We start from the raw sequence: 19,837 nt of genomic DNA, 5'->3' as shown, positions 1-19,837 counted from the left end.
TTGATTTACACTGGGACTAGGTGTGTCTAGAAGGTAATGTTATGTTGATGTATTTTTGACATAATGATAATAGGTGTAGTTTTAAATCTGCTTCTTGCCTGCTGTTAAACTACAGGTACAAACTATAGCTCTGCAGTAAAATACTATGTGGGATCCAAACGGGTTATATTTTTGGATTTCAATCGGTGCCCTGGCGCAACTGTGATTAAAAGTGAAAATTCTGACACATTAGGATGCACACGGGAAGTAACCTTCTCCAAAGCGTTCATTATTAGATGCATGACAGACCTGAATATTTATAAAATATTCTTAAATAATTAATAAGAGCAATCTGCTACAGTAATTCATCAGATTTGCACTTCAACAGAGTATTCACTTAAAAAAAAAAAAAAAAAAAAAGAATATTAATGTTCAAGAAATTTAAAATGGGAAAAACACAAGCCTCAATATTTGTCAAGCTGTGATAAGGATATCTTGTTGAGACTGTGTTTAAGTTATTGATTTGCTAATTTAATTTTAAAATGTCACCCTGGCTTTAAGTAAAACTGCATTCCTTTCATCAATGATGGCTATAAAAATAGGCGCAGTTCAACAACGTGTAAGGCTGATCTTAATCAATTCTGTTTTAATGTCTGATCGGCTGCCAGGAGGGTGATGCTGCATTTGTTTAAAATAATCAACCTGATTTCAGTAGATATGGGAGATGCTTCTCAGCACACAGTATTTTCACACTTGCATAATATTTCTGAGAAAGAGGTAAGGAGTAAACACCTTTGTGGTTAATTCAGAGATGATAGCTTTGCTGAGAAAAATACATATTTTTAAACTTTTTTTTTTAAAAACATTGAAATTATTATTATTATAATTATTATTATTAGTATTAGTGTTATTATTAACTAAAATTACATTTGAATTTCAGATAAACTGCAGGATAAACAGACCTTATTTCTGCACTGATTGGGGATCGTTATAATAGTATTCAAACTCTAGTTGCAGTGCAGAGTGCGTTACCTGCGGTCTCACTATAATACACTATTTCTAGCTGAAGCAGTTTACTGGAGACTCCTGAAAAAGACAGTAATCGAAGCATTATCCTACGACACTAAGAGGTTTTCATTACGAGTCTTTTAGTCCTCTTCCATTTAGGTACTGTAGAGTGACCTCAAGCCAGGGTGGGAGGATCCCTGGGGTATTTGGGAAGTCCCCTATGGGAATCATGTGTGCAGCCCGATGGGTTAATGGGAATGACAAGACACTGCCCACGGGCTCATTACAACAGATAGTCTTCTGAACAGGATCGGGCGAAAGCAGTCCTGTACCTGTTTAACATGTCGTTGAAATTAAAGCCATTCAAAGATTGTACCCACAACTCTGTGCACATTTGAAAGTGAAAGCAGATATTTCTATAATAATTCAGGTACTATTTCTGTAGACCACAGCTGTGTAAATTAAATTAAAAAAAATATTTTACGAAATTTCCCATTTGAAGCCTCGACTCCGTTCGGGAGCTCCCCTTTTTTAAACCCAGTAGGTTAAGTTTATTGTTTAAACATTTAAGCATTTTCTGTGTGTTTTAACATTTTAATTATCCCCTTGTCAAAAATACACACGTCAGATGTCAGCTTTACTGTAGTTTTTATACAGTGATGTGTGTACAGTGTAAGGTCTTTTATTCAAATTTATTTTTTCAAAGGATTTTCCATATACACGTACAGTACATGTCTCATGCACATTATTGTAGTATATTATTAAACAAATAACAGCAGTTTGTGTGTCTTCCCTCTGGGGCCTGGGAGTCACATTCAGGATGGGCCAGTGGCAGGCTGAGGACACTTTTAGATGTCTCTGTTAGAAAAAAAAATTGGAAAGAAAGAAGCCACAGCACTGAAAACATGTTACTGTACTAGCAATTTGGGATCGATGTTATGAGCAAAACATCCTGTCTCCCCCGAATGCATGTTTTAAGTTTGTGCCATCAGATGTTCCTCTGATTTCAAGCAAGTGTAAGAATAAAATCTTAACTGAACTGAAAACCATTTAAAGCTTTTTTTTTTTTTTTTAGCGTTGAATTTGCGTGTATTTTCAGATAACCTTTGTATCAAATCAAAATCGACAGTTTCCAAACCAATGAATTATTATACAGTGGTGCTGACACTATCTTTTCTGTGTTTCATATTATCACCACTTATCAAATGTGGAAACATGCTGCATGTAATGTATATTAAGATTCTTCTTTACACTTATAGTTATTAAGAACTATTGTTTAAACCTCCAAATTTGAAATTGTGCAGAGAAATATGAATGTTTTAAAATTAAGAAAACAGTGTTTCAAAAATAGCAAATTGTTATATTATTGCTTGCTTAATTGTATTGTTTAAACCTATAAAAGCTGAAAAAAAAGTAATATGTATGTTGAAACTTTTTGAGTTCCCTTTTTCCTGTAATAAAACATTTTTTTCTGGGAAGAAAGGGGCGTGTCTTGAAACCCAAAGTGAATGCTTTTTAGGTTTCACTTTAAGGTCAGTTGAGCAGCCAGTGTTCACATTGAAATATGACAGTGCTATATCAAGGCTAACATGACGTACGCAACCACTGGTTAGAAGCCGATAGGCATTGCTGGTTCATATTAACCAGTGATGCCAGGTAATATCAAGTGAACGTAGTGCTTTGAGTGCGAACCATGTAGTGTACCTAGCTGTGCTGAACCAGGTGGGGAATTATTCACTTCTAATTGATAACTAATGGACCGGCTTCTGTTGGATTTTACTCTGGAGATTCTGTCCTAATGGCAGTGGCTTACTCAGCAGCGCACTCAAGAACTGGTAAATGAAATATATTCAAAAGATAACGAGTTAGAGTGACAGCCATTTTTACTTGGCTGTACTGCACTGTGATGAAGCTCCACTCCTGCCACCAGCTTGCCTGGCCACTAACTAGGGCACTCCATGACCACTCAGCCAGTTAATACAGTGATATTAGCTTGGGTGGGGGGGGGGGGCTTCAGTTGCTGCCAGTAAATACACTTTTTAATTCTTGGTGTACCACTTTTACTGTTGTCCATTTGTGATGCATAACTACATGATGGCTCTGTGCCCTGAGCTCATTCCGCTTCATGTGTGCTTTAGTTTCACAACTTTATTATTGTTTGACTGGAATTCATATTTCTGCCCGGTTAGTTAATTCTTTGTGCTGCATCAAAGTGGCATTCATTAAAAAAAATATTCAGTTTGTGTAAGTGTGAGGGGGAAATAAAAAAAAATAATAAAAAAAAACCCCTTCAATAATATGTATATTTAAGAGCAGTGGTATAGTATTAAAGATAAACTACCACTTGCATGTGTTTATGCAGTATTTGCAGAGGGATGCAGTTCACAAATCACGTAATAGTGCTTCCTACATGAGGACAGACAACTCGAGACTGAAGATTGAAGTAGCAGCTGTTAATCTTTTAGATGTAATGTACATTTTCGGCTAACCAAGGTATTTCGTTATTGATGAAGCGCATCAGGTGAAGTTGAATCAAACTCAAAAAACTTAAAATAATTTGAATAATAACCCTGGGAGCTACTTACAGCATGTTACATGTACAGTAACTATGCGGTCTTTTATGTCAGGAAGATGGCTGACTAATTAACTTGCAGATAACAGGCAGTCACAAAACCTCTATTAGTATTAGGGTGTCTATCCTATTGTTTCTTTTTAATAAGCATTTTCTTGTAAAAGGAGAGTAGGCTTTTCAGTCTGTGGCTCGCTATCACAGTATACTAGCAGCCTAGTTAACTCACTGCTGCTTCCTGTGTCCCCTGCTTGCTGGTTCTTGCGTGTTTGTTGTTTGGCGTGAGTTTCGCACACACAGACTGCGAGGCTCGTTGTCCCTTGATAGCTGCACAGAGGATATTGCATTAAAAAGTCAGCCTGGGTTTCCCAAGGTCATTGCAAAGACAGAATGCAGCGTGCAAGGTCACATTCTAGACTAAAAGCAATAAGTGCTTTATTGATAAAAAAGCAAGCAAGCAGACAACGCAGCTGATGTATTAATAATAAAATAGATTTTTTTTTTTGTTTATGGCCCTTTTGAAATGTTTAATACAACGTATCGGTTTTTGTTAAGCGTTTCAGTTTACTACTTAGTTATTTATTTTTCCTCTATGTTAAGATGAAAGCTGTTTCATATTAGAATATATTATTAAAAATAAACCTTTTTTTATCTGACTTAACTTTCAGGGACGTTTTTTTTGTTGACCACATCTTGTCAGCATGTTTTGATGCCAAATGTTACTTGTGAATTAACTCAATTGTAATCAGATTCTGAGCTTGTATATCGACTCTGTAGAGCCATATAATTGTTACTTTTAAAACTGCATTAAAAGTTAAATGTTCAAACAACACAGTAGAAGATTACACCAGAGCTGTATTCTCCCTAAAGGAAAGTTTTTAATAATATCAAGCCATCTGAAAGAATTTCCCACACTTTAACCTTTAATAAACTGAAATAATTTAAAATACAGAAGTCGCTTCCAGACTCTTGACTGAGAGAGACATCACGATGAAAATATTATTACCTACCCAGGGCTATTGGACCTGCCAACCAATCTGCAGAGACTGAAGATACTGTATCGCTTGTACAAACCTCTGAGCCATCTGAATTGAAACACAAGGGAATATGTTATAAATTAACAGAAATTGCATTTTTTAAAGAAAAAGATGCATTACAATTGGTATGAAAAGACAACAGCTAATGGGGATTGAGAGGCGAGTAATTGCCCTGATCTAGTGTGTCGTCTTTATCCTACGGAAGTAAATCTGACTGGCAGCACAGTAGGCCTCTCTTTTGTTTTTTTTTAACAGTTTTTCTTTGTGTCAACACATCACTTGCTTGTTTGGCAGTTGTTGCTGTTTTTTCTTTCTTTTTTCTTTTTTAAAACAGTAGCTGTACTAGAATATTCATTCATTCTCTCTCTCTCTCTCTCTCTCTCTCTCTCTCTCTCTCTCTCTCCCTCTCCCTTTTTTTAATGTAGTTAGGAATGGCATTGTTTTTAATTATCAGAACCCAGAAATTATTATTATCGCTTTTGACGCGGCAATTAAAACTTCAGGTCAGACACGCAACCAGCGGTGATCAGCAGTGAAGCCGAGAAGTTTTAATTAGACGATCAGAACCATTAATGCACAAAAAAAAAAGGTGTGCGCAGGGAAATTAATGCAAACGTCTTAATCAGGGTTACCGACTCCGAAGAGGAGTCAAGTGAACAGAGAGCAAAAAACAAATCATTTCCGCACCACTGGGACAAATCTCAATTAAATATGCATGCAGAAAATGGAAATTTTAGCATCAGCATAGACTGTTTGAAAAATACTGCAAATCTCACGACAGGGTCACGGACCTGCTTATTGTTATTCTTGTGTAATGAAAATGAAAAAGAGGCCAAATGTAGGGGTCTGGGTTATGCTGTGTATTTGTCCATCAGCCTCTTTCTGTTTAGCTTACTCTGGGCTGAAATGCAGCCCAGAGATGCTTTTTTTCTACCTGAAAGCTGTAAATTAGAGAAGGGAGCTGCACTGGGTTTTGACCCGAATGCCTACAAGTAGCACATAGAGTTCTTAAATGGCACCTGACAGCCAGAGTCAAAGTCGAGGGGTGAACAATGACAGTGAAACTGGAACAAGTAATGGGGCTCTCTTGACAGGAGATTAAGAAGACGACCACACTTTACTAGTTTCTTTTTAATTAACTCAAGTTTTTTATTTTTTATTTTTTATTATAACACTGAAGTCAAAGAAGCCCAGCATTATTTCATTTGAATGTTAGTGGACTTACACTGCAATATAGTGCCCATCTTCTTCATTGGGGCATCCCTGTGTTACCAAACCTCCAGCCCACACACCCAATTTGCTGGGACCTTTAGCTTCAGTTAGTTACATTTAATTCTAAACAAAACAAATGTTATCTGCCTCATTCGGTTTCACTAAATGTTGCCCAACACCTCCTCGGTTTTCAAACATTCCCACGCCCCTGTAGCAGTTAATTAGGGCTGAATATATATAGTAATGTACTCAACATTCAGCTCAGTGTGTTTAACTGGTGAGAGCCCCCTGCTAGCTACTGAGTGCTGATTTATGAACAGGATTGGGTGTGTTTGGAACGTGGCTCTGTGTGTACAGACTTTGCATGAATTAAGAGAAACGAGTAAACCTTGCATTAGATACTACCAGGGGGGGAATAGTCATTACTAGTACGTTTTTTAACAAGTGCATTTCTTCTTAATGTTGTGCATTAAGGGGAATTTGAAGTCCATACAGATATTAGTCGTAATCAATATACAAGTAGTTGCTCGAGTAATCTTGTGATATTTATAGTCAATAAACTATACAATAAAGAACTGTAGGACTGTACGTTATTCGTATCATTGTAACCTAAGGGCTCCTGCACTAAATAAACGATGTTTAAATCTGTTCTTTTTCATTCTGTTTTCTTGGTTTTATTTACAGTAGCTTAATTGCTGATTTATTATTTGTTTTCAACTGAGGTTTAGAAGTCATATTTTTTTTCAGCCCGTCTCCCGAGTGCAAGGCTTGTTTTAGGAAAAAGTCAGAAAAATCTCAGGAGGAAATCCAAAGGGTCGCTTTTTCATGTTTATCCCAACTGATTTTTATATTGTGCACAGTGCAGGTTAGCAACTGAAGTAAACACTGGGGTGTAACCATAGTAATTGCTATTGTGTGCTCTATAGTCAATACAGTAATGACTACTATATGGTTAAACTGCATACTGATACGATAGCATAAGCTGTTTTAACCAAAATAGTAGTAATAATAAGAATAACAATAATAATGACATAGGGCCCTGTACACACAAAACTGGAAATACTATTTTTAAACAGTGTTTTAAAATGTTAGAATACACTAATAACCCCACTCTAAAATAGGTTAAAAAAAGGCTTCTTGAACTGCAGACTTGATGTAAAGGTCTTAAACATTTATGAATAGATCACATAATCATATTGCTTCACAACCCAACTTAAATTCAACAACCCCTTTACAATGCATCCTTGCTTTAACACAAATAGGAGTGAGTGAGTGAGTGAGTATTTAAATTGAGGGTCAAACCATACATAGCAAAATGATTTTGCTTCACAACAATGTTAGTGCGGGTAACAAACAGTTTAGCTTTATACCCGTTTGAATTTGGTGTAACAGTATTGTACTTCTCTTTTAGCTGAGCTGTAAAATGCCTGTGTTAACTTGGGCACAACAGAAAAACAGGATTAATTTTAGCCTCAATTACTTACAATTACGAACTGCAAACAATCATGAGCCCAGGCTTTTTTGTTTTGTTTTCAAACAATGTGCTGATAGTTCCTCCGCGTGCTTGTTTGTGAAAATGGACATAGAGTCGGTAATGGAAGCGTCTTGGAGGTCATTTCCTACAAGGAAGGCAAGATTGCCATGCAAAGGAAATCAGTAGTTATAAAGCATGAAATACAGAACGCTGTAAACACAAAACGACCTTTGCTGTTACGCCCAGATGACCTCAATCTTCCTCCTGAGGTTTTCTGAGAAGATACTTTAAAATTGATGTCTTCCACTTCCTAATAGTTTTTCCAGCTGATTTTTTCCAAATTGCTGTCCTCTAGACGACGACCTTTTAACCCTGACAGCCGATTGTCTAAAAAAAAAAAAAAAAAAAAAAAGCAATTATCGTCTGTTTATACGGCCGGCTAACAGTCAACACGATTCCTAAATCATTGTTTCAAAAGGAAGTTGTAGATGTAAATACAGTAACTGAGAAAGCATGTGCTGGGAACTGAATAATTTGTAATTGGCAGGCAAGACTGAACCAAAAGGATTTCAGTGCATTTTGAACAGACTGTAAGTTAATTAATCAACAGGTTCAGTGTTGGCAATTTTAAAAAATAATATATATAAACCCCTTTCACACTGGCATGCTCTACCTGGGTCGGAACCGACCCGGGTCGGGTATGCGATTTCACAATGCTTTTAAAGCAGGGTTGACCTGGGTGACAGATGCAAGTACACAGTGCGCATATCAATGCTCCGGAAGCAGCTTGTTACACACGTTTCCATCCAAGTTTCTCTGGATTGAATCGTCGGCCCAAATGTCTCAAAAAACAAAAATATGGCTAAACAGAATAAACAGAACCGTTCCTTGCGGAAGTGAAACTTCACGCAGGCGTGGCTGTTTATTATTTCGTCGGCCATCATGCATTTTTTTTGCTCAGCTCGGGTCAAAGTGTGTCGACCCACAGCCTGAGGTGGGTCGCTGGGACCCGGGTTAACACGGGTACGACCCAGGTACATGGTTTCACACTACGCAGGATTGTGACCCGGGTAGCCAGTGGCTGTAGAGAGAGAGAGAGAGAGAGAGATTTGTTCATACATAGTATACCATGTATAAAGTACACTGTTTAATTTAACGTCTGGAAACTTTTTTGTTTGTTTGTTTGTTTAAAAGTGACTTTTTAAAAATAGCCTCGGTGGTTACATTTAAACACCAGAAGATAAATAATTCCAGAGGATTTAATGTGATATATTTGGCTCTTGAACTCCCAGGCCTTGATGTGTTATGAGTAATTTACAAGATGATAAAGATCTGAACTTAGAACAGGCTTGATGTTGCCCAAGAAAACACATTCAAGGTTGGCGTGGTATCAGTAGACAATTCAGCTAAAGTGAATCCAAAAGCTAAGTTATTGGACCTGCCTTTCCAAGAACAGAAATCAGCAGATAATGAAACATGTTGGGAACTTACTGGTGTAACTGGGAACAGCTCTAATAAATAGGGGTGTGTTAGTTTTTGGCTTGTAGAAAAACAATTAAACAAAACAAAAAAATAAAACCTGGATGCAATGATTAAAGTCAAGCCTAGAAATAACAAAAACAAGTACAGTAACTTTATGAGAATATGGCACACACAAGATTTAAATATAGAGACCACCTTAAGTTTAACCAAAAAAAAAAAAACTTTTGAAACTGCTGTCTTTCTCTTCCTTTCTGTAAATATTTATAGATTCCTTACATATGTTTTTTTTTTTTTTTCTCTTGTGTCGTGTGGGGTTGGCTGCACACGTAGCGTTATAAATAATATCGCATTTCTCAACCGATAGAAGATTAATAGCTTTTCTCAACCTTTTCAGCAGATCATTTGGATAAGGGGGTAGCGAACAGAGAGAGCAGCTGAAAGTGAAAGCTGCCTTAGAGGTGCATAGAGTTTTTACTAAAACTGATATGCAGAAGGCAGGAAGGCAGCAGCATTCTTATATAGCATGTGTTTATTAGAGCCGTCTGAGGCAGGGAAAAGGTATAATGTTCAGGAGGTGTTACCGTCCGAGCCCTTGTAAGAGGTTGGAGAGGTGCTGGATGGAGTTTGACAGGCGGCAGAAGTTTAGTTTGAAGCTGTCGGAGTTGAAGCTAAGCAGCCACGTCAATGGCAGATGTTCAGCTTCTCTTGGTAAAGAGAATATAAAATGTCACTGTGTTTTTATTCGCCTGTCATGTAAAGGATTATATCCTGTCAGAATGACTGCTGGGTACATTGTTGGGGGTCTGATTTATATCTAAAATGTGGTTTTGAGCTTGATACTGCCTAGAAGGGTTTTAAAATGACTAGCCTGAAACGGCCAGGAGAGTGCTTGATAGGAGCTGCCAGGGATCAAAATAATGTCTGAAAAATCTGTTTGCTTTGTTTGTTTTTTTGTTGTTGTTGTTTTTTTTGTATTTGTAATCAAGTGTTAAGGGGTTGTGCAGCTTCCAAGTAAAAACATCTTGCTGCATCTGGAATTGTTCTGAAAGCAATCCATTCCACCATTTAAATGTGAATGTTAGTGGGACAGCAGGGAATTGGTAATAAGTGTGAAACTTTCTTGGACTCGTGAGATATTCTAACAGATGAATAATGAAGCCGTGATATACTGGAAAGCTTCAGCTACTAGACATTGGTTGACAATGACAACAAACCGAAAATACATTTTTCAAAAGTGTTTATGTGTTTTGGCTTACAAACAGTTCTAATTTTGTTATCTTTTTTTCTTTTTTTTGTCTGGCTACCTCCTTCAACAGCGGAAAGAACTTTATGCACTGAAAAGACCTCAGGTAAATCCAAGATGGCCGCCAAACGGAAAGGTGGCCTAAAACTGAACGCTATCTGTGCCAAGCTGAGCCGGCAGGTGGTCTACGACGATGTCTCCCAGCATGGAGAGGGAGACCTGAGCATACAGGAGAATAGCGAGCGGGAAGGCTCCTACCACGAAGACCTCGACAGGTCCGAGGCTGTGTTTCCAGAAGGACTAAATGATATCCAAAGCTTCGAGGAAGACAAGAGGCGGAGGGAGGCCATTGAGAAATGGGTAAATGGGGATTATTCGGACGAGCCCCCCATGGAGCACAGGGAGGCGAGGGTAAGGAAAGCCATCACTGGCGAGGAGCGCCCCCCTGAAGGGGTATACATGGTACAGCCCAAAGGCTGCAGTGATGAGGAGGACAATGCAGAGGACCTGGAAGAGGTTCAGGGGTCACAGGACGGCAGTTACCATGACGACAGGGATTCCGAGGAGGCTGCCCACAAGGAGGACAGCTACAATTCTTCCAGCGAGACTCCTGTTAGGCAGGTCCCCTTTGCTTCCCCAGGTACGTGGTGCATTGTTTTAACACAAGTAGTTTGCAGTGACTGAAACCCAATACGTGATCTAGAAAACTACAGCCATGTGGGTTAGCAGATATCTCTGCTCCACATTAGCAGCCAATTCAGACCTGATTTACCAGAATTTAGCTGATTGGTTTTCAGTATGCCGGCCCATAATGGGGTTGTTTTGGCTAAAGCTTGCATGACCACCACCGCGCTAAGTTCATACTCAATGTATTTAATCATGAAATAGTGTGAGCTGCCACTTCCTTTCATTGTAGTGGAGTTTTCCTTCTTAAACAAGTGCACATCTGTGTTTATCTTGTTTCCTGTGAATTGGTCATTCCAAGTGCTTAAGATATGAAAAAAACTAAAAACAGGTACACGTACAAAAAATGCCCTCCTGAGCAACACAGTCTGTGATCTCGCATGAAACACTAACAGAAAAAAGCAGCTATCAAAATCTGTTTAAAATAAAAAAGAAAAACTAACAAAAAAAGCAGCAGATTCATGAATTCATTACAGCTCCCCAAGAAATCAATCTGCTGGATTGAAACTGACAAAGAACCGTTTACTTGCAAATTTTCAGTAATTTTATCTGTATTTCTATAACTGTTTTGAGTGACAATTGAATTGAAACATTGTGTTAACAGCCCCATAGAGACCACTAACAGCCTGAGTGCATGCAAAGTACACAGGCACTGCATGACAAATTCAATTCTGAATCCAAAGGCAACTGGGAGTGATGTCTGTTTTAAGAATAGCACATACTGGTCAAACATTATAAAGTAATATTAATTACACCAGTCTGCAGTTTAAAAGCATTATAATCCAAAATCATAACAAAAAGGAAACCGTGATACCATCTTAGAAATGATTCAGTACCCCTCAAATGTAGTGATGCAGGGTTTAATCAGAAATTAGAAACTTTAAATGGCAATAACACTGCCCTGCCTGCCATTGTGTTTCTGTATCCAAGGCCAAGAGACTGGGCCTACAGGCCACCGTCCTAGCAGCACTTTTTCCATTACCTATGGGTTGCTCTGTCAGTTAAAGGAGTTGGCAGTATTCATGACCGCTTCCTTTTGTCATAAAATTGCCCTCCCATCCATTGAAAAAGTGTCCGAAGCCATATCATTTGTCCTACCCGGATGTCAATATGTAACTCTTTTTAATCGTGAAATGTGCCACGACATTTCTGCCACACCACTGGTTTTCTCATTGATAGGACACTAAGCTACCAGGTGTGATTTCAGAATGACCTGAAAAGGTATTGGGGTTTGTACCTGGTTCCAGATTTTCAACCTTTGTCAACTACACCTCACCACAGCACTATCACAAAGTGATTGCGATTAGCATATGCCTGTGTGTGTGTGTGTGTGTGTCTGTGTATATATACCTGTTTAGAAAATATATATATATGCTTGTGTCCTTTGTGGTTATCTCAAATGCAGTAAGATGATATTGGAGATAGCAGATTGCATCTTTACTGTTTTCCCATCAATGTGTACATTTTTTTGAAAGTTTCTTTTTCACACCAGCTGACATGCAGTAGCTGTGGCCTCTCTTATGGAAGTGGGACCAACAGTTCTCAGAAAATACAGCTTTTTATTCCGGGAAATGTGTTCTTTGTGGTTTTTATTAGTCATGTTGTATTTATTTCATGGTTAAAAACAGAAATTCTGTAAATGTATTTTTTTTGTTGTGAAGCACACAGCACCTCAGTGTTGGTGTTTGGTTTAACCAATCAAGGCTGTTTGGTTTCAAATCTTTACTTGCAGGGCTAAACATGACAGAGAGATTAAATAATTAAGAGGATGCACTATTTTCTGTAATTGCAGTACTTTTATTCTCTTTTTGTGTTGTTTTAGCGAAGTAGGGCACCTATATTGCCATATTTCAGAGCAGCTCACAATTAAGAGCCTGATTTTTTTTTTTTTTTTTTTTTTTTGCTCCTGTCTTTCAAAGGCTGATGCAGTGCACACATAATTATGCATATGAACATAGTGGCTTAATTATCTCTCACAACATCAGTGACAATGTAATTAACAAACATTGCAAGATCAATGAGAGAAACTGTGACCTTCAAAACATTTAACTCCTCACATAAATATGCTGTGAGGATTTAATGTCACCCAAACTGCGGAATATTCCTTCAGTAATTTAGATGTTGCAATTTAGAAAGCACAATGGCAATTACAGAATAAAACTAGGAAAACAATGCATTTGGAAAACAGCTAATTGGAGTACATGCATTTGACTGTGAACCCAGAGCCACAAAAATAATATTGTTTGTATGTAATAGCTGCTGTGATCTTTAGCAGCTTCCCACTAAATGAGTGAAAGCTCTTCAGATGAACTAATAAGATAAATAACCGTGAATGGTGTCATTAAATTATGCATTATAACAAATCAAAGACTTTTGCTGTGATTTGAAATATGCAATATCTTGAGTTATAAGCTTTCCAAAGACATATTCCAAGGTCAGTGTTACCAGACATAATGTTTTTTTACCTGAGATTATCTCAACTACTGCTCAATTTTTTTGCAATAATTTCTAATTCTTTGCCTGGTATTGCAGACAATATGTGTACTTGGCTTATGCCCATGTTTGGTCAGTAAAAGGAAGATGTAAAGCCCATTTGTTATCACATTGTTGAAGAAAAATGTGCCCTAATTGCTTCAAGCATAGACAAGGTCTGCATGTCGCACGGTGGAATTTGCCAACATGAAGTGCAGTGATTAGTGCCACTTCTTTTTATACTCTCCAGTGACACTCGCGAGCCACACAGGCCCTCACTCCTCAATCCAGGGATCTCTCTGTGTCTGGTGACACCAAAAACACACATAAGGTATCATGAAATATGATAAGGTTAAAAAAAGAATTTGCTCTGTTTTTTAAGGTTATCTGCTATTAAGTCAGAACTTAAGGCCATTCATTCTCTGGAACATACGTAAAGCAACCTGTAAGTGTACTACAGGTGGGGAGAAAAAGGTTTGGTACTTTTTTTTATATATATAGATTTCAAAAGAAAGAAACAAAAATTAAAAATTATTATTATTATTATTATTATTATTATTATTATTATTATTATTATTATTATTATCAGCAAAGAAAAATCTAACATGCACTACAATTAAAACACAACACTCACCTGAAATTATCTGAAATATGGCTTCAGTATAATTGCCTTATTTATAAATGTATACAGTTCGTCTTAGAAATCAATCCAGATCAATCAGTCTTCTGAAACGTTACTATGAAGGACACAGCCACTTTCACTTTGCTTTGTCAGTTGGTAGTGGGGATGAACTGTACTTCAGTTTAGATGGGGATTAATGTAAGGGACTCTGAAAGGCGATTGCAATGACCTCTCTTGATGGTATTGCTTATGAGAGACAGGATTTCCCCTGTACAATTCTAGAATTAAGAAAGTGGGAGGTAGTACAGTACTGTAGATGCCTGAATTGCAACATTTAAATACAAAATGCGAGAACCCAGCTGTGATCGTTCAGAGCGTTAGTGGCATGGCCAAAGTGCCACTGGAACCACAGGGAAGTCGGTCTGCATCAACAGTAGGGGATGAATTCCTGGGTGAAATCTGAGATCAGCCGACACGCTTTTCATGCAGGGTTTTCAAAATATTTTGTCAGCCATCAAAACTACAACTGTTTCTTGAGTTACCCAGTGAAGTTACTCCTCATACACTCTACACAGACAAGTCCTGTGGGCTCTCTCTCTCTCTCTTGCTCTCTCTCTCTCTCTCTCTCTCTCTCTCTCTCTCTCTCTCTCTGTCTAAAGCCTTTTTTGTTGAGTAATCGGAGGGGTTCCACCGAGGCAGGTTAATGACAATAACTCCTCCAGGAAAAGCTTCACCCAAAACCCCCTTAGACCCCCTTTAATTCACAGAAAAACTTACGAGTGTTGCAACCTGTTGTTCCAACACACCTGGTTTGGCACGTCTCAGGTGCGATGGGGAACCCAAAACACAAGCTTTCTTCCTTCTATTAAATACCAAGAAGAAATACTCCCACCCTCTTAGAGATAAAACACAATTATAATAATAATTGAAAAGTTCACATTGAACCAAACTCCAGGTGAATAATAATAGCAGTGCCACATACTCACCTCATTATACAGTACAGTACTTATATATAAACAGACAAGAGTGAGTGCTGCCTTGCTGTAAAAAAGAACATTTAAAATATAAGGAAGATATTTTCTTTGCTTCCTCAGGAAATATGCATGAGGAGAGTTGAGGATATTGGTTTGGTCGAGATTAACTTTTCACACAATTATTTGTGCGTCTATATATATATATATATAAATTATTATTATTTGTTTTAGCAATACCAGTTTATTTAAATAATCTAATTCCAAATGTTGTTTAACTTGTAAAGGGAGACATATATAATGTACTATACTGTGGATTTCAGAGTGTACATTATAGCTTTCAAACTCTGCTACATTTTTCCTTTTTTTTTTTGTCTAAAAAAAGGTCTCAAATTGTGTTTACTTTAACTCTGTGCTCACATTTGGGGTTAAACAGAGCTGAGTAATAACCTACCTGCAGATACTGAATCAAACCATATATGGACTGGTGGTGAGAAAAAAGCCTCATTGCATTATGAGTTTGTGGGTTCTGTCCCTGTCCAGCTTTAACTCAATCTAAACCAAGTGTGCTGAGACTACAATTACTGTTGACACCTATACGAAACCAGGACACACGGATTCTGCTAAGGTGTTGAAAGCACATCCATTGTAATTGGAAGTAGAATGTAACTGTTAAAAAGCTTATTAACATTAAGAACCGCTACATTTATTTGACAAACACCCACAAAGCATTCACCGCCGCCAAACAGCAGGCAATCTAACAAAGTGCTCGTTTTAAAACTATAATTCCTCTCAAATACCTGATACATTTCTTTTCAATTTTTCATGTCCTTTCGATCTGACAGGATCTCATTTCATACTGATGTGCCACCAAGTCAAGTGAGCGTGATGCCATGATGGAAAGTCAGGGATTATTTTACAGCCCTGGAGGAGAAATGAAAAGCACGGGAGAGGCAGATTTAGCAAGAACACAGAAATCTGAGACCAAAGATGACATTTTGAGTATTAATTACCATCGCACCCAGCTAGCATTACACCACTCCGTCTAGAGCGAATGCTCCTGAAAAATAAAAAATAAAAAAACTCAAATAAATGAAGAAAAGTCTCTTGCAAAGGCTTTTTAATAAAGGAAATGCAGCCTGCTTTTGTTGATTCCAAAATAAAGGTGTGAATCTGTCTCGAAAACATCTAAATATAAACTCTGTACAACAGGTGGAATAAGAGATTTGTTGCAGGACTAGGCGTTCCTGTTTTTAGACAGATGATGGAAAAATCCAGATTACACACCCTCATGTTGGTTGATATCTGTGGATTGTCTGTGCAACATGTAGTATAAAATATAAATATGTGTCTATCTATCTATCTATCTATCTATCTATCTGTGTGTGTGTGTGTGTGTGTGTGTGTGTGTGTATATATATAAACAAATACAATGCTTGGATCTAAACAGCAGCAAATGCTAAAACTGCCTCTCTCAACTTGAAAAACTGTGTACCTCTTTCGCATGTATTTCTGTTTTATTTGATGGATTTAGGGAATAGTATAGTCATTTATAATTCTTCAGGAATAATGTAGAATTAAAGGGTGGTGGTATTCAGGCTCACACCCTTAAGTCTGTTTCTTTTTCTGTTTTAAAACACACACAGTATCTGTTGTTCCTGAACTGGTCCAGAATTCATTTCTGTATATTGCGATTTAAACTTGACATTGTTCCTTTTCCTTATGTCCTTGATGTAGGGGTCAGCCCTGTGTGTTTTTAAGGCCTCCTATAATAATAACCTGGATTTTAGTGCACAAGCAAGCAAATGGTTTTCCTTTGCCTTATAACTGAGATAGTTTAATGGTCCACATTAAAGAGCAATACAGTAGTATATTTAAAGTAAAAATTGCATATGTCAGGATCCATGCAACACTGTGACACTGAGCTAAATAACATGCTTTTAAAGTTTTTTTTTTTTTTAAAAGCTATGCCCTGCAGTATATGAGAACAGACTGCTATATATAGAGAACAGATAATAACTTCTCATTGTGTTTAAGGACAAGTACCTAGCATTGGAGTGATTTGAAACTAAACAGGACCTAAATAACAATAATTAATTCTGGGAATCCCTTATAAAGCTAAAATAAAAAATAAAAGTACTTAGCAGCATAGTCATTTATATAAATATATATTTCCAAATAGCTTGGAAAACCCCATAAAATGGATTCATAATTGATGCTGCATTGTGACATGGTTCAATAGCAATAAGATCTCTAACTACGTTTTCTAGTGAGCTAGCAAGAGCAATACATTTATGAAAACTTTGCTTAATGTACTGGGAAGCCATCGACAAGAACATTTAGTGAAATTGATTTGGGTGACATTGATGAACTCCTTTTTATTTTTCCTCCAGTGTTAATTACTTTAATTTCCAAAAAGTCATAAAACCTAAAGTTGTGAGCAGAAGAACAGTACAGGATTACATGCACTATAAAAAAATATATATATACATATATTTGTGGCTGAACACACTCATCGCCTTAGTGTGTAGGCTGATCAGTTTAAAAGCAGTTAAAGTGCAGCAAAACTGCCATTACCTTACAATAAGCTGCGGTTTTCTGTGATGGCATTAATCGGGGATGGTAAAGCTAGTTACAAACACCAAGTGATAGATGCACCCTTTTTACTCTCTTTTCCTGTGATTCATTCCACAGGGGAAGCCTCTGCCCTCCGTGACTATGCAGCAAACACCATGAACGAGTTCCTGGGCATGTTCGGTTACGATGACCAGCAGGTGAGGGATGAACTGGCCAGGAAGATAAGCTTCGAAAAGCTGAAAGCTGCTACCTCAGAGTCCTCCCCCCTTTCAAATGACGAGGTCACCCGGCGGGCTCGCTTCTCCAAGTACGAGGAGTACATCCGCAAACTGAAGGCCGGCGAGACTCTACCCTGGTCCGTGCACGCCCCCAAACCCGAGGACTTGAACTCCAGACTGGCGCAGGAAAAGGGGGCCCTACTCCAGCCGGCTGGGCAGCTGCACAGCCCTGAGGGACAGATTCTCCCGCCGGACCCCAAGGGCGTCACCCTGTCCGTACCTCCCACCAGCTCCTCCCAAATGCAGAGCCTGGCTTCCCGGGCTTCAAAGTACGACTTCTTCATCCAGAAGCTGAAAACTGGTGAGAGCTTGCGGCCGCAGAATGGCAACACCTACAAGAGGCCCTCCAAGTATGACCTGGATAACGTCAAGTACCTGCACCTGTTCAAGCCTGGGGAGGGCAGCCAGGACATGGGGGGTGCCATTGCCTTCAAAACTGGAAAAGTAGGAAGGCCTTCCAAGTACGATATCCGCAACATCCAGAAGCTGATGCCGGTGAAGACGGAGCCAGCTCTCATCCTGCCTCCGCTCTCGGGAACGGCAGGGGCACTGGGAACGGCTGCTACTGCAGCCTCAGCCGCCGCTGCTATAGGGGAGCAGTCTCCACACCTCAGCTTCAACACCCCCGAGCACATGAAATCCAGCTTCTCTAAGACTGACTCCATCACCACTGGAACTGTGTCTACAGTCAGGTAAGTGTCTATTAGCTGTAAATGTTGGTTTCCTTTAACTTGACAGGGTACTAAAATACAGAGCCATTTATAACTCCGGATCCAGGCAAACATTATGTCAGTCAGGTAAACTCTGGGAGAAAATACCTCTTGGCGTTCTTGCATTGTGTTATTGGCAATTGGTAGCGTTCAAGATTGAAATGTAAAAGCAGAAATACATTGTGTTTACGCTTATAGCAGTAACTGGCAGGTGTTAAGTCAATAGGTTTTTGCCAGTGAGGCCGACTCTTATTTAGCCTGATCACTGCATAAACTGAGAAAATGTTTTACAATGCTGTTTTCCTCTACATATGTGTATTGTAACCCCTATGCAGTGGAACCAGATTCCATTAATGTTACTGCAGGATTCCATCGCTAATGTTTGCTATATGATACCCACCTGTTTGCAATGTGCACCTTTGTTTATCATGCATTGTTCCAGTAATACATTATTTCTACTGTATGATATTCACCTGTATAGAATATGCATTGTGTTGTAATTTCAATAACTAGCACATTGTATATAATGTGCATTAATGTACAATACAGACTGGGAAGCGCTGTGCATTGTATTTGAAAGTACTATCTTAATTGTTACCCTAACCGTATCTCACAAACACTGACGTTAACCCAGATGCACCCTGGTTTGTATTCTGCTAAATAATGATCAAGTGCTATACATATAGTACATAATAAGTAGCTGAAGCCCATGGGGGTTTACTTTAATGTACTCAGAACTGAAAGAAGCTACTTGTAGTGTATTAAACATGCACAGTAAAAGTAAAACAACATGCATATTTCAATCCAGGCCCGTAACCCAATACCCTCTTGTCTGTAGCATGCACCTTGTGGGCAAGAGATGTGTAGCAGCGGAACCCAGTACACCCAGTCAGATCGGACAGGCTATTCATCACAACATGTAGGTGTGAGTTTACAGAAATAAGTAGAATACAGTCACTTGTGGGTCAAAAGGTAACCGGTGTAATAACAGTCTGGGGATAACCTCGCCATTCACAGTCTAACCTCGTGATGACGAGAGGGGAGGGGGGATTTAGGGAGCTCTCCTGCGGGAGCTGCTATTGTCTAGAAGTGACTTCATTCTCAGATGCCATCTGCTTTGCAGACAGTTCATATCTTGCCCTGCTTGTCTGTATAAAAACACATTCTCAGCTTGGGGATAGGATATCTTTTTAGACAGTAACAAAAAAAAAAAGTTTGCAACCACAAATGACTTCCCTATTTTGGCATCCTTAATATAATATGATATCCCATTTTATACTATGTGTGTGGCACATGACAGTTGTCACCAGTGACAGAAACGACTAACCCAAGATTTTATTATATACATTGTAAAAAAATAAATGGGCTATGGGGCATTCTCTGAAGGGCATTTGACCTTTCACACACTTAGATTTGCATAAGTGCACTCACCAAGAGAGCATTAATGATTTATAAGTAATTTTTCTTTTTATTTGTTGGGAGGCCATGCATCATAATGCTCCCTTGATTCATTTGTACA

At 38.4% G+C, this 19,837-nt stretch overlaps 1 protein-coding gene and 1 long non-coding RNA gene across 12 annotated transcripts in view; one reads left to right on the top strand and one right to left on the bottom strand.

Moving 5' to 3' along the window:
* The window catches only part of LOC117963650 (zinc finger protein castor homolog 1-like), a 185,434-nt gene that overhangs the window by 139,005 nt on the left and 26,592 nt on the right, over positions 1-19,837 (top strand). For 7 of the 10 annotated variants that reach the window (XM_058993164.1, XM_058993163.1, XM_058993162.1 and 4 more), the window contains 3 exons: positions 10,078-10,644; positions 17,448-18,300; positions 19,157-19,237. In XM_058993164.1, the coding sequence (XP_058849147.1) occupies positions 10,078-10,644; positions 17,448-18,300; positions 19,157-19,237 (1,501 nt within the window). The remainder of the gene's footprint in view (positions 1-10,077; positions 10,645-17,447; positions 18,301-19,156; positions 19,238-19,837) is intronic. The other 3 variants (XM_058993167.1, XM_058993165.1, XM_034904514.2) reach the window with 1 other exon arrangement.
* Positions 1,462-7,749, bottom strand: LOC117432392 (uncharacterized). 2 transcript variants are annotated; one of them, XR_004660819.2, is made up of 4 exons: positions 7,290-7,749; positions 4,567-4,641; positions 3,786-3,883; positions 1,462-1,845 (listed from the first exon to the last, which is right to left on the bottom strand). It is a non-coding gene; the product is annotated as an uncharacterized LOC117432392 (long non-coding RNA). The 2 variants fall into 2 exon arrangements; XR_004660820.2 differs by lacking the exon at positions 3,786-3,883 and having other exon boundaries at positions 7,290-7,746.

The sequence above is a fragment of the Acipenser ruthenus genome, chromosome 20, assembly GCF_902713425.1.
Source record: "Acipenser ruthenus chromosome 20, fAciRut3.2 maternal haplotype, whole genome shotgun sequence".
Classification (NCBI taxonomy): Eukaryota; Metazoa; Chordata; class Actinopteri; order Acipenseriformes; family Acipenseridae; genus Acipenser; species Acipenser ruthenus.
Note: the sequence above shows the minus strand (reverse complement) of the source record. Positions and strands in the feature narration are given on the sequence as shown.